At 44.5% G+C, this 15,584-nt stretch overlaps 1 protein-coding gene across 3 annotated transcripts in view; it reads right to left on the reverse strand.

Annotated features, from left to right (window-relative positions):
* ttc27 (tetratricopeptide repeat domain 27) overlaps positions 1-15,584 on the reverse strand; it is a 74,419-nt gene that overhangs the window by 47,401 nt on the left and 11,434 nt on the right. For 2 of the 3 annotated variants that reach the window (XR_013772462.1, XM_079280772.1), the window contains exons 2-5: positions 11,233-11,404; positions 8,257-8,380; positions 5,402-5,542; positions 1,651-1,753 (exon numbers count right to left, since the gene is read on the reverse strand). Coding sequence is in view for 2 of the 3 variants with exons in the window: in XM_079280772.1 (XP_079136898.1) it covers positions 1,651-1,753; positions 5,402-5,542; positions 8,257-8,380; positions 11,233-11,404 (540 nt within the window). In the remaining variant the exon portion in view is untranslated. Of the gene's footprint in view, positions 1-1,650; positions 1,754-5,401; positions 5,543-8,256; positions 8,381-11,232; positions 11,419-15,584 lie in introns of all 3 variants that reach the window. The other variant, XM_079280773.1, reaches the window with a different exon arrangement.

A 15,584-nucleotide genomic window follows, 5' to 3' on the forward strand; every position in this document is an offset into this window, starting at 1 on the left:
ATCACATCTCTCAAAATAAAGTGCTACCTGTATGAAACTAATGTTTACTAACTGCTGTAGTGGGATCAGTGTAAACACTCAATCAAATGACACCCCTTGGGCTACATCTATCCTTTCAACCAAAATATTTAGCCCACAATTAAGAAAGAAGGTTGCTTTTTTCATAGTTCTCAAAAATAGTTTTTTTCAAACCAAATTGATTGTAGGCAACATCATTAATTAAAACAGAGACTTGTGTAAATCCCAATGAACAAGACTTATCATCTAGCCTAATAATCCATGCCTCATGTAGGTTATTTAGATCATTCAGTGGATAGCGCCTGATGCTGAAATTAAGTCGAATAAACTTACTCGATGAGGGCTGCAGCCATCGATTATTTTAGGAATCCAGTTTTATACAGCATCGATTAATCGGACAAGAAATACTTAAAACATTTTCATTTCTTAAATTGAAAAGAATATGCCGGTCTTTCCTCTATATCACACTGACTGAGTGCTGAGCACTCGCAGTGCAATCTGGGGCGGCACGAGTCATCCAGACTGATCAAATCATATGGGCACAAAACCACTCGGCGACCTCAGGCAGTGACCAATTTCAGCTCAGCTCCTTAATTCAGTCGAATGGTGCCAGTCAGGTGACAGTGAAGGAGTGCAAACGCAGAGGCAGAAAAACAAAGGGTCACCCTGCAAATTAGTTCAACCAGATTCTACTTCAGTCACAGAACAAGGCATCAACAGAGAACTCCACCAACAGAGAACTCCATCCCAATGTCCCTGTTCACACATGGACCCAAACCCTAAAGCTGCAATGTACTGGGAATGGAACCCCCAAATAGCATGTATTGAAGCCCATTGTCGCAGTAGACAGTCCCCAACTAAGAATTCATCCAATCATGTTTTTTATCTGTTGTAGCTTTATGCATCTGTAGAAAAATTGTAAAAACAACAAAATCATTGGCAGAGATGCATGTGACGTTTAACTGTTGATTGAGAATGATAGACAGCGCTGTTTGGTGTGATGTGTGTATGTAGTTCTGTATACTGTCCGTATAACAGAAACGGCACACAGATCAATAGGCAGAGATATGATTTCTGAGCCTGCTTTCTTTTTGTGATTGTTGAACTTTTGGTCACAATTCTATTTTCTCCATTATATCAACATAAAAACAGAAAGAAGGGAAACGACAGGGAAGTGAAGGGACAGTCAACAAGAGAGTGAATGGAAACACATCAAGCATGCGAGAACCGGAGTAAAACTCATTCTCCCTCTGCTTTCAAAACACAAAGCAGAATAAGATAAAACAAATACTGAAGCAATTGGCATTTACACGGGCATATTGCTACGGTGAAACTAATTGTAACACTCAACAGACAAGTTGTCTTTTGGTAAAGTGTTTGTTGAGTGTAATACACAAGTGTTTGAAATGTTCCTTATCTTTATAGTGAAAATAGTTTGATATGGTTGTGAGTTGGCAAAATGCTGCTTCAGTCCTCAGTAGAGTGACAGTGTCCGTCTTTGACCACTGTGTTCAGAATAACTGGGTTTTTCTGCTGTATTGAACTTGCACTGAACCATGTCTCCAAATCTGGGTACGATTCTGTGTACCATTACACTCGTGCATTGATGTCCACATTATAGTGTTCACAGACCTTTGTCAATGCTGCTTTGGGCCAAGTCTAGGAGCTGTGGAGAACGGGACTCCAGGATCTGCTGGTGCAGGCTGACGTAGCGCAGAGTCCAGCACGGCAGCAGCTAAACGGACACATGAACAAAAACAAGAGAAGAAACTAATTAGAACATGTGAGAATAAATTACAAAAATGTTCAGTTTTTAAATTGAAACTTGAGACTTCATGAAGAAAGAAATGGGAGTAAGGAAAAGCTCTGATCATCGGTCTGATGCCTCAATAACTTGTTTTGCATTAGCTGAAAACTATGATCCTATAAAAAGGTGTGGAAATAATTGAAAATATTTTTTTCCAACTAAAATCAAAAAATGGAAATTTGTTATTTTTCATTTCTCTGTGATTTAAACAATACACCATACCTTTAGCTGAGAAAGAACAGACTGTTAAAAAATAAATAAATGGCCCCTTTAGCACAAATAAAACCAACATCCAAAGTGCTGCATGCTGGAGCAAAGTGCTGACCACAAACTAAAAACAGCCAACTCCATTGCCTTTTTTGGGTCTGACCAGAACACAAAGCGGCAGGGAGAAAATGCATGAGTCCAGTTATTTCCATCACACATAACATATCGTCCAGCACACATACTAACTGAGCATGTTCACACACACGTCAGCAGCACACACATGTTCATCCGTCTCCTGACCGGCAACGCTTCTCTGTCTCCCTCCAGTTACTGTGGTAACATGGGCTAAGAGCGGGGGAGTGGGTTGGAATATGGATGAACAGAGTTGGGTGCGGGAGGGGAGCGGTGGTGGGGTCATACATTTAAAAGCCTGGCTGTCCAAACAGAATGCTGCTGCTAATGAATTCTCATATCCCTCATTGGTATGTCAAGCGTAAAGTAACTAAATCACCTATAGCAGGAAAGCATTGTTGCACTTGTGTCCACATCGTCACTGGTAATTTGAGATCAGTCATTCGATAGCTGATGCTAAGCACGTCGTCAGACTCTGCCCTACTTCGTTAATGTGTTCTTTCGAGCCTCGGACTGATGGAGAGCTGAGTGACAGCCTGTGTTTACTAGGGGTGGGGGAAAAAATCGATACAGCATAGTATCGCGATATTGTATCGATACACGGACGCCAAGTATCGATCTTTTATTATATAAACTATAAAAAAAATAATCTACTAGAAAAATCAAATCAATTGCTCAGTCCACTAGATGGTGCAGAGTTGTTTTCTGGTGAGGTCAGCAAAGGTCCCGGGTCAGCGTGGTTGGTAGGAAGTTGGTCAAAACAAAGAGAGACATCTGGCCTCACAACGGGGTTAAATCTGCCAACAGTAGCCGGCTCATGGGGAGAGTGCAGCGCATAACTGTCTCTGCCCTCGACGTCCACGCATCACAAGTTATACTGAGTTATACAACTCTAATATCCTACTTATACAAGTTATAGTTCATATACTGAGTCCACACGTTTGCATTCAGTTAAGATGTAGTAATACAAACTGTTCCGTTTGTCAGGTTCATGCAACATTGATGACATTGTTGGTCAGTATGTCTGCTTGACAATCATATTCTGCTGCAATAAAAATGATTGAAGTGAGATGAACAGACTGAAAACTTTATCTTATTAGATAAAACATGCTGACACAGTTTTCCTTTGGGGACATCACTTGAAGTTGAAAAAAGTAATAAATCGCAAAACTCAGAATATCGTAGTATCGTGAGAATACCGCAGTATCGGGACAATATCGTATCGTGACCTAAGTATCGTGAGAATACCGCAGTATCGTGACAATATCGTATCCTAAGTACCGTGAGAATACCGCAGTATCGTGACAATATCGTATTGTGACCTAAGTATCGTGAGAATACCGCAGTACCGTGACAATATCGTATCGTGACCTAAGTATCGTGAGAATATCGTATCGCGGGATCTCTGGTGATTCCCACCCCTAGTGTTTACCCTCTTTGAGATTTAGCTTTTGGATATTTACATAATGGTACTGTATGCAAATGTGCAAGAGGAGCCCAGAAACTGAGCTTGTTAAGTGGTCCTTCTTTAATACCCAGTCTGCTGGAAACTGAGGGACCGTGAGCCTCTATAGTGACAGAGGTACTGCCAAATGGTTAGGTTAAACAGGTCTTTTTAGTAAATGTACAAAGCTAGATGAGAATTCACATCAATGATATACATAGTCATTCAAGTAATGCATCATTTCAATGACCAGTAAGGTTTTAATATCAGCACGCATCACCAGGTAAAGACCAGCTTGGTGTTTGGCCACCGTTAGATCGATAAAGTTCCCTGTGATGCAGTGACAAAAAATGGATCTGTTTTTTTTTAAAGGAAAAGCTGACAACTCAACTCTACCGACGCAGCACATCTAGCTGCAAGTCAGGCTGTGTTGTCACTGCAAAGATGGCCAACCACTTTGAACTTACCAATGAAACCTATGGGAGACTATGTCCATATGTGATACAGTCTGTGGAGACAGTAAAAGCTCCAAAGCACATGTTATGACCCTAAATACATTCAATTTGGATTCATTATGGCTGGCAGTGATGCGTGAGGGTAAGCAGAGTATTTATTTTGGTCATTAAAGGTCCTCAGAAACTTAACAAGAAAGTGGGCCTTAAGTTACAAGAAATTGAGAAGCCCTGATGTATTGTACCTTTAACCACCAACAACTGATGTCACAAGGTGAAAAGCCAAAGTCAGTCAGACTCAAACTGCTACAATTTATTTTAAATCTGCAGTTAGTTCATGAAAAATACAGCCTTCTTGAAGATTAGCTGCAACGTTTCAGGAAATGTGAGGAGCTCAGCCACATAAGTAGTGATGGTTCCTTCCGTGTCGAGGCTTCCAAGCGCGTGTCACGCAATCAGGAAGATTTTTGTGAAGCGCGTATCGAGGCTTGTGTTGATGACGTATGTGGTGACGTTCGAAGCCTCGCGAGCCGGCCGTACGAAGCGACTGATTCAGGGAAGGGGTCGCGGGTTTGGCGTGCGATTCGAAATATTATATATATGGACTTGGGACTTTATTGCACATTTGGGACTTTATTGCGCATTTGTTTGCAATCTATTCGAGCAGCACAAACATTCATTCATTTATTCAATTCAAAGCTTCACACCCCAAAGCCATGGTGTCATTATAATCACTCTGCCTGTTTTACATGTATTGTCCACTTGATGGCACAGTAGAGCAGATGAAGCACCATGAAGCTTTGACCCATGAGTGAAACAATTGGATGGAAAGCTTCAATGCTTCATCTCGCCATCACTACACATAAGACAACATACACGATCATCCTGAAAGAAGCTCTACGATCATTTACTGACCGATGTCTCTGTTGTGTTTTAAAGATCAGTTCCAGTTAACATAACAGGCGACTGCATCTCGCAGTCAATAGGGTTGAAAGCTCAGAAAAACCTTTGAGTTGGGATTATATTTTCAGTGTTAAACCAGTACCAGCAAATTACCGTATTTTTAATTTCTATGGTGCTGCCATTCTGTGGAGTTCCGAGTCTTGAGTTTACCAAGTTGGAACTAGGAGGCCATAAACTATTCCATATTCAGCCTTGCTTACGGCCATTAAAACACTATCGTCCTCAGGCTGGGCTTGCCTGATGAAACACCATTTAGAAGCACATGCACGAATAGATACCAGAACATAAAAAAGCTCAAATGTTATTTTATCATTCAGCAAACTCTCCTACAAAACAATTCATCAGGAATGGTTGGTTGTGACAGAAGGACAGTCTTACCTGGAGGCTGTCCATCTTCGAGGAGCACTTTGTGAGAATAACCCTGGCCAGCAGGAGGAGGAGGGGGTTAGCCACCAGGCTGTACACAGACTCGCCATCCAGGAGCAGGCTGGAGTGAATGGCCTCAACCACGGTCTGGGGCTGCCAGTCAAAGATATGCAAATGAGTTTAGTCATCTCTATTGAAAGGTCTGCTACTACAGCTGTTAAAGTGAGTTATGGAAATTCCGGTAAAAATAAATTGATCAATAGATTTCTTTTAACAGTTACGAAGGATATTTTGAAGTTGAAAAATCAGCTCTCTGTAATGGTGACACTGTTTATGAATGACCTCAGCCCTAGTTTGGCATTTATGTACTGCAATTTCTTGCACACAGATATCGCTGCAATGAGCTAATGATTATGCCTTGCCAATGTATTGCTCTACTTCTAGCTTTAAGTTAGTTTGGAGGAAGACCAGAAGCCTCTGCCAGGAAAGGATCACTCCAGTGGCCTAGAGACACAAGCCATTCAAGTTCCCTTCAGTGAAGAGTATGTATTGAAAGCGCTGCTTATTAATACACACCTTTGCACACTGTTAAACCCAGAAGCAATTAAACATTCTCTTTTTGAATACATGACTTGTGCACTATACGGTAGTGTCAGCAGTTTATCCAGATCCGAGTCATAAAGCAGAGTAGCCTGACTTCCAGAGGCGGCTCTGTTCCCCATTCACATCCTCCAGCTCCCACTGGAGGATTCAAAGGTGTTCTGAGATAAGATGGGATATATGATCCCTCCAGCGTGTTCAAGGTCTGACCCAAGTTCTCCACTCAGATGACCAAGCAAAGTATATCTGCATACGGCGGTGGCGTGTCCCTTACTGTGATGCCAGACACATACTGAGGAAAACTAGTTCCAGCTGCTTATTCATAACTTTATCCTTTGTCACTAGCGAAATACAACCATTCATAGATGAGGGTTGGAAGGCAGGTCGACCGGCAAATCAAAAACTATGTCTCTCGGCTTAGCTTTGTCTTTACCACAACAACCAGCACAATAGCTCTTCTTTCACAGATTCAGACTCGTCAGAGTACTCATGTCAACAGTGGCTCTATTAAAACCTGTAGCTGACTAAACAATGTTGGTGTTAATCATTTGTATGCTCTTCTCTACGAGCAGTGCGTCTCACAATTTGATTCATTGTGAATCAAAAAATACTGATGAGTGCAGCTTTAAAAACACAAGCTGTGATGAGGAGTTTGTGAGCCAGACAACCAAAACAGGTTGAAACTGCTAACCCGGACAGAGGACATCGTCGGGCGGTGGAAAGACCACTTTGAGGAACTCCTAAACCCGACCACCATGTCCTCTGCAGAGGAGGCAGCGCCTGAGGACCTAGGGGGAGGCTCACCCATATCCCTGGCAGAGGTCGCTGATTTAGTTAAAAAGCTCCTTGGTGGCAAGGCGCAGGGGGTGGATGAGAGCCGCCCTGAGATGCTGAAGGCGCTGGACATGGTTGGGCTGTCCTGGCTGACACGCCTCTTCAATGTCGCATGGAGGTCGTGATCAGTGCCCATGGAATGGCAGACCGGGGTGGTGGTTCCCATCTTCAAAAAGGGGGACCGGCGAGTGTGCTCGAACTACCAGGGAATCACACTACTCAGCCTCCCGGGGAAGGCTTATGCCAGAGGGTGCTGGAAAGGAGGTTCCGACTGCTTGTCGAACCTCAGATTCAAGAGGAGCAGTGCGGATTCCGTCCCGGCCGTGGAACAGCTCTTTACCCTCGCAAGACTACTGGAGGGGTTCTGGGAGTTTGCCCAACCAATCTACATGTGCTTTGTGGACTTGGAGAAGGCTTTCGACCGGGTCCCTCAGGGGTTCTTGTGGGGGGTGCTGCGGGAGTATGGGGTGCCGGACCCATTACAACGGGCGATCCGGTCTCTGTACGACTGCAGTAAGAGCTGTCCGCATTCTCGGCAATAAGTCAAGACACGTTCCAGGTGGGTGTTGGCCTCCGTCAGGGCTGCCCTTTGTCACCGGTCCTGTTCGTGACTTTCACGGACAGGATATCTAGGCTGGCGGCGGAGAACGTCAGGTTCGGGGGTCTCGGGATCGCCTCTGTTGTTTGCAGATGATGTGGTCCTGTTAGCCTCCTTGGATCGTGACCTCCAGCATTCACTGGGGCGGTATGCAGCTGAGTGTGAAGGCCATGGTGCTCTGCCGGAAACCGGTGGATTGCTCCCTCCAGGTAGAGGGAGCTTGGAGTCTAGCCGCTACTCCTTCGCGTCGAAAGGAGTCAGCTGAGGGGGTTTCGGGCATCCAATTAGGATGCATCCTGGACGCCTCCCACTGGAGGTTTTCCAGGCACGTCCAACTGGGAAGAAACCCCGGGGAAGACCCAGAACACGCTGGAGAGATTACATCTCCCAGCTGGCCTGGGAAGGCCTCGGGATCCCCCAGAATGAGCTGGAACATGTTGCCGGTGAGAGGGAGGTCTGCTTGGCCTGCTGCCACCGCGACCCGACCCCGGATAAGCGGAGGAAAATAGACTTGTACAGCGCTTTTCTAGTCTTTCCGACCACTCGAAGCGCTTTCACACAACTTGTCATTATTCACCCATTCATACACTGATGGCAGACTACCATGCCCACCATCAGGACTACGGGAGCAATTTTGGGGTTAAGTGTCTTGCCCAAAGACGCATCGACATGCGACCAGCAGAGCCGGGGATTGAACCCCCGATCCTTTTGCTTGAAGGATGACCCTGCGCTCCACTAAGCCACAGTCGCCCCCAAGAGTGAGTTTAACTTTTCAGTAAACCGGCCATTATAAAAATCAGTGCTGCAGGACACAACAGCAGGAGAGTAATGATACCTGGGAGGAGAGCAGGGCCTGGGGCAGAACGTCAGAGATATGGATGGAGAGAGGAGGACCAGTCCAGTTACTCTGGGCAAACATGTGGAGGCAAGAGACAGCCAGGGCCATCACCGCCAGCTCCCTGCAGCAGGAGAGACAGGACGCACACTGGACTTAGTGGACAGAAACAATGAGAGAAGAAATGATATCTAAAAGATGCTTAAAGGTTTCAGAATTCAGAAAAACACTGGGATTTATAGATGCTCACACACTTGTATAGAAAAGCACAGGGACAACAGTCCTTTTCACTCTCCAGGCAATTAGAGGGATTTAAAAACAGGCAACTACCAGCGACATGCTCTGCTGCTTTTCTATTAGGCTGAGGAAGTGATGGAAGGTGATAGAAGAGAGGAAACGGATCCAAAGGGAGGAGGAGCAATATGTGCTGCATTCAACATTTACTCACGGGCAGTTTTCCCCTGAGAGCCGGTAGGGAGATGTTAAGCTGTCCTTATTAACAACGAATAATTCACAACTAAAAGAATAGAGGCGGTGAGAGGAGAACAAACAAGCACTCTTGAGAACAGCGTTGTGCTACACTCAACTACTTTCACCGGCAAACCCTCATCATCAGTTCCACATGGACACCCTTATTCACATATTTATTGTTATCAACAGAATATTACTAGTCACAATTAGCAGTCCATTTTTGCAGTCAAAAATCATGTCAAAGTTCACATCTTTTTGATGTTCGCCGTAGAAAGAGGTGCTCTTTTACTCTCCACGCCTCTGAGTGGGCGTGCCTGTGCTGGGACTGCTAATACAACAGGGCCACAACATAAACCAGCTGGCCCAAGTAACTCGCCGACAAGCAAAAGGAAGATATAACTTTGTGGCAACGTTATTGAAAAGATAACCGCCGCAACATTGAGCAGCTAATTTGACAGGAATGACATTCGGTAATTGTTGAAGCTGCACAATAAATAAACATTTGTAATTGCATTTTTATGCATTTCTTGTTTTATGTTTGTATTATGTTTGCTTTATGTTTGTATCATCCCAATGAAAGATAAATAACTGCTGCTGGGATAACTTTCCAGTTGTAGAATCCTTCCTGGTGCTTTAAGGTGTGTGATAAGCCTCAAAGTGAACCTCCTGGATCCGATCCCAATGTTTCACTGGTACCTGAAGCCACACGCTCCCACACCTCCCTTAAGGTTTCTTTTTAAGAAAGCGGATGATAAAAAGGGAAGGTATGCTTGACCTGATACTCACATTCTACATGTGCACGTCATGGGCAACGCAAAATCCTATTTAGTCCATTATACTTCAGCATGATTAGAAAAACAGTTCTGAAACCACAAGGATATTTGTAACAGATGCAAGACTCACCCGCAATTATATAATGCTCAGGTGAGTCTCTATAAGAGCTAAGACCTGACGTGTTTGGTTGAGTAACGGTGACATAAAGGCATCTTGAGTCCGTTACACTGAGGGAATTGCTGTGTTACGTGCCATGTTTCTACACAATCCCAACTAGGGAGTGCAGAGGTGACTGACTACCTGATACAGATGTGAAATGCCACTGGAAAAAGCTTGTAATGCGACATATGCAGATGTGAGCAAAACAATGTAAGTTTTAGTTAAATTTAAAGTCTGATAGATTTGAAAGGATATCGCAAACAGAACCCAAGAGATAACATTATGCTTCATCTTAATTTCACACAGGTCATCTAGAATCTAGATGACCAGACTTTCACCACTTTTGCTCTTCCCCCTCTAAAGGATTGGATCCACAGCACCTGATTCTCAGGGTATATCCTAAGTCTCTTAATTACATCCCCGTTTCCCCTCACTCGCGTCTCTCCACGCATCCCACGAGGGATGCATGGAGAGACGCAACCATGCGAGGAGAGCGGAACCGAGGAAATATGTTTGAAGAGACATGAGCTATCCTTTCCTCAGTACCGTCACGTGAAGCGACGTCTGTTTCTGATGACGGCGGGTCAGCTGATCACAGCTGGATCAGCCGTCAGTCGGCTTCAACAGCTGGAGAGACTTTTGATAGTTTGTGTCTGCTCACATGATCACTGTACTTATACTAATAAAGACAGTAATCATCACTGCAGAGTAGGTGTGTTCTTTCTGTAGCCTGTTACCTGTTTAACAAACTGCATTGAGTATTTAAACTGTGTTCTGTTTATAAGCGCAGGACCGTTTCTACAGCAGAATGGGTTTGTCATATTTATTTATTAATTGCTTTGAAATTCTGATTATCACATCATTATTAGTTAACCCAGAATGTGATTATGGTTTCTCTTGAACACTGGAATTAATTTATTAGGCTCAACGTTTTGGGGAAATTAAAATGATACAACTTATCAAACCCGACTCAGGAACGATCAGCCTCACGTGACTGAATGAAATGATGAATGATGTAAAAATGTATTTCATATCTGAGCTCGCGCTCTGACTTTAATTGTATCAATAATACAAGTTATTGAGGGAAATATCAGATCAAGAAAAGACAAATCGTTCTAATAAATGAAGAAAGTTGTTTGTGGTCCTTTTGTTGTTCAGTCTACAATAAACATATTTAAACCAGATGGTGAATCAGAAAACTAATCAAATATAAAACTAGAGTTTAATCTTTGATCTGTCTTCCGTCTGGTATGAAAGTGATGTAGAGAACAATCAGATCAGTCTGATCAGCTGCAGCGTCCAATCACATAACTGATGAGGGGGCGTGTCTTAACTTAAAACACTTCCTGGAAGGCTGATCTCGCGAGTCCTCGCTCAGGGCTCCTCAGAGATCCCTCCTCGCTCCTCAGAGCAGCAATAAGAGCTTTGGGACGGCCGTCAATATGGCAGCGCAGAACAACTTCCGGTTCAAGCGAGGAAATGACAAATAAGAGACTTGGGATGTACCCCCAGTATGAAATGGCTTAATTATCTAGTTGATTTGATGGCTGGTGTTCCTCCCTGCTGTATTACCTTTTGGTGTGGTCATCATCAAGGTACTGCAAGACCCTTTTCTCCAGGTAGGCCTCGATGTCCTCCCCCTCGCTGCAGCTGCCATCTCCAGTAAGCAGATCCAACACCTGGGGGCTCAGCAGAACAGCCTCAAAGTCCCCCTCCATCAAGGACTCCAGCAGGGGGCCCGACTCTAGAAGAACACAGCTTAGAGTTCACATTGAGCATGTGCTTACTCGTCAAGTTCAATTAGACTGACTGACTGACTGCATACATACTGACTGACTGACTGACTGCATACAGACAGACAGACAGACTGACTGCATACAGACAGACAGACAGACTGCATGCATACAGACAGACAGACAGACTGCATGCATACAGACAGACAGACAGACAGACTGCATGCATACAGACAGACAGACAGACTGCATGCATACAGACAGACAGACAGACTGCATGCATACAGACAGACAGACTGCATACAGACAGACAGACTGCATACAGACAGACAGACTGCATACAGACAGACTGCATACAGACAGACTGCATACAGACAGACTGCATACAGACAGACTGCATACAGACAGACTGCATACAGACAGACTGCATACAGACAGACTGCATACAGACAGACTGCATACAGACAGACTGCATACAGACAGACTGCATACAGACAGACTGCATACAGACAGACTGCATACAGACAGACTGCATACATGCAGACTGCATACATGCAGACTGACAGACTGCATACATGCAGACTGCATACATGCAGACTGACAGACTGCATACAGGCAGACTGACAGACTGCATACAGACACTGACAGACTGCATACATGCAGACTGACAGACTGCATACAGGCAGACTGACAGACTGCATACAGACACTGACAGACTGCATACATGCAGACTGACAGACTGCATACAGGCACTGACAGACTGCATACAGGCAGACTGACAGACTGCATACAGGCAGACTGACTGACTGCATACAGACAGACTGACTGACTGCATACAGACAGACTGACTGACTGCATACAGACAGACTGACTGACTGCATACAGACAGACTGACTGACTGCATTGTTGAACACGGTGGAGGTTTTGCGAAATCGTGATGTCTCTACCGGCAAAGCCGTGGTTAGATCAGGCATATGACTCTGAGGCTCTTATAAGATTGCATCTGTTAGACAGACAGGCTTCTGTTGTCCAAAACCCCCTGTTGCACTGACGTGTACGGTTGGGCACACGCACACACACACACACACACCCCCAGGCGTGCTTCTCGGTTCATGAGAAGTGCAAAAGCTGAGCCAGCAAGTTCACACAAAGAACGAAGACTGAGGCGCCACCATGTCGGCCGGAAAGAAAGAGGCCCTTGAACAGGTGCCGGACAGGAGGGCGTTAAGGTCATTAGTTAGGCCTCGGGGTACATATAAATAAACTTACCCTTGACAGTGAAGTCGCTGAAAATGCTGACGGGTTCATATAAAAACAAAAGCAGACCCGGCTTTCTGAGATTACGCTGGAGTAAGGGTTTTTTTGTGTAATCAATCAAGTGATGTTTGAAATTCTGTTTGAAGATATGTTTGATGTGATGTGTAAGAATCCGTTTGAAGTCAGAGATCGGAGCCCCGGACGAGTATAAATAGGGGCAGTTTTGAAACAGCAGAGGAGTTCGGAGTTGGGAGGAGCTGTGCGGAGTGGTGCGGGGTCGTGTGAGGAGTCTCGAACCCCATGCGGGCTTCTGCCTGCACGGAGGTAAAAAACTTTAACTTTTTGCAGATCTCCGGACATTGAGAGTCAGAGTTTTTAAGAATACTTAGAAGATTTTTTGAAGTTGAGTCAGGAGAGAAAGCTCACTCAGTCTATTCCTGCGCTGGGTGAATCATTAACTTTTTCCTCCGTAGGCTACACAGCCAGCCCGTCTGCTGGCTGAGTCAGTGCTTTTAAAGATCATTTGTCTGTAAACTACTCTGAAGGGGTTTTTGAATACTTAAGTGATTTTTCTTACATTTTGATTAACGATTTTTTCTCTGTATTTTGGACCAAGAGACTATACTTTGATTTAAATGCAAATAAATAAATAACGAATTAGTTTCTTCGACCAAATCCTTTTCTTCATATTTTCTTGAGAAGCCAGCCCAGAGAGGGGTTACGCCTCAGCAGATCCCCGTCAGCCCCTGAGGTAAGTTGTGTTTGATCCAGCTCGGAACATTACTGATTGCATTCTTTACCTGCACAAACCACACTGATACTTATTCAAATTAGTTTCGCTCTAGTTTAAGAGAAGTCACCCGGGAGAGACCGGCTTGCGTTTGAAAGAGCTTTATATCCGTTTGGGCCCTCAAGCAGGATCTTATCAATTACGAAAGGATTAAGAAAAATCTAAACAAAAATTAAATAGAAGAGACGAGTACATACTGGACTCTTATAAAACCAAATGATAGTCAGAGCGACCGACTACACTGTCCATATGAGTTACTGCGGATCGAGTCAGATAAGACAGTAAGCCAGCCTTCGACTGGCTGGTGGTCAGCAATTAAAGGAATATTGGGTACAATATTAGAACCCGGTAAAGATCAATCTTAGAGTAAAGCAGTGTGCGAGGCAAAACAGGGAGAAGAATTCTGGAACCCTTTTTCCCCAATATCTCCCGCACGGTCAGGTGTGAAAATCATATAGGGAACGGATTAAAACGTATCCCCTCCTTCTTGCCACCTCTTACGGCACCAGGGGTTCATACAGAGAGAGGCCAGCTCCGCCGGGCAAGAGTCACGTGGAGTCTGGGTCCCTCTGGTGTATCGCAAGGGATGATACACCGCCGGCAGAAACTTCTGCCTTCTGGGCATCAATGTTGGTACGAAGATAACTCTGCTCAATCTTTTGTGTGTTTCACATGAAAGGCCTCCTATTTGCTTATTACTAATTATTTCCAGATGAATTGAAAACATTTACATAAGGAATCTAGTTTTAATAACCCAAATAGAAATAATAAAAAAAATAGAAAAAATAAATTAATTAGTTTTTCAATTTTTTTTATTATCGAATTAAAAATCGTGAGGGGTCACCCCCCAAATTCACGTAACAGCATACAGACTGACTGACTGCCTGCATACAGGCTGACTGACTGCCTGCATACAGGCAGACTGACTGCCTGCATACAGGCAGACTGACTGCCTGCATACAGGCAGACTGACTGCCTGCATACAGGCAGACTGACTGCCTGCATACAGGCAGACTGACTGCCTGCATACAGGCAGACTGACTGCCTGCATACAGGCAGACTGACTGCCTGCATACAGGCAGACTGACTGCCTGCATACAGGCAGACTGACTGCCTGCATACATGCAGACTGACTGCATGCATACATGCAGACTGACTGCATGCATACATGCAGACTGACTGACTGCATACATGCAGACTGACTGACTGACTGCATACATGCAGACTGACTGCATGCATAATTGCATGCAGACTGACTGACTGCATGCATAATTGCATGCAGACTGACTGACTGCATGCATAATTGCATGCAGACTGACTGACTGCATGCATAATTGCATGCAGACTGACTGACTGCATGCATAATTGCATGCAGACTGACTGACTGCATGCATAATTGCATGCAGACTGACTGCATGCATGCAGACTGACTGCATGCATGCAGACTGACTGCATGCATGCAGACTGACTGCATGCATGCAGACTGACTGCATGCATGCAGACTGACTGCATGCATGCAGACTGACTGCATGCATGCTGACTGCATGCATGCATACTGACTGCATGCATGCATACTGACTGCATGCATGCATGCATACTGACTGCATACATGCATACTGACTGCATACATGCATACTGACTGCATACATGCATACTGACTGCATACATGCATACTGACTGCATACATGCATACTGACTGCATACATGCATACTGACTGCATACATGCATACTGACTGCATACATGCATGCATGCATACTGACTGCATACATACATACTGACTGCATACATACTGACTGACTGCATACACGCATGTCTCAGCTGTATGACTGTATATAAAAAATTCATATCGTACGGGAAATTAAAACCAGTATACCGGTATACCGCCCAGCCCTAACTCTTGGTATTATGTTTTAATACTAAATGCTCCGAATGGAACAAGTGTATCTAGAGCAGGGATTCCCAAAGTGTGGTATGCGCACCCCTGGGGGTGCACAAGCTGCCTCTAGGGGGTGCGCGAGCTGCCTCTAGGGGGTGCGCGAGAGGAAAAATGTAATGGTGGTCTCATGGTGCAGTCCTGTCTCCTAAAAATTACGTTCCCCCAAAACTAAAATGCATTCTCAATTATGTTTGACCACAAACGTA

This window comes from Melanostigma gelatinosum, assembly GCF_949748355.1.
Source record: "Melanostigma gelatinosum genome assembly, chromosome: 12".
In the NCBI taxonomy this organism is placed as follows: Eukaryota; Metazoa; Chordata; class Actinopteri; order Perciformes; family Zoarcidae; genus Melanostigma; species Melanostigma gelatinosum.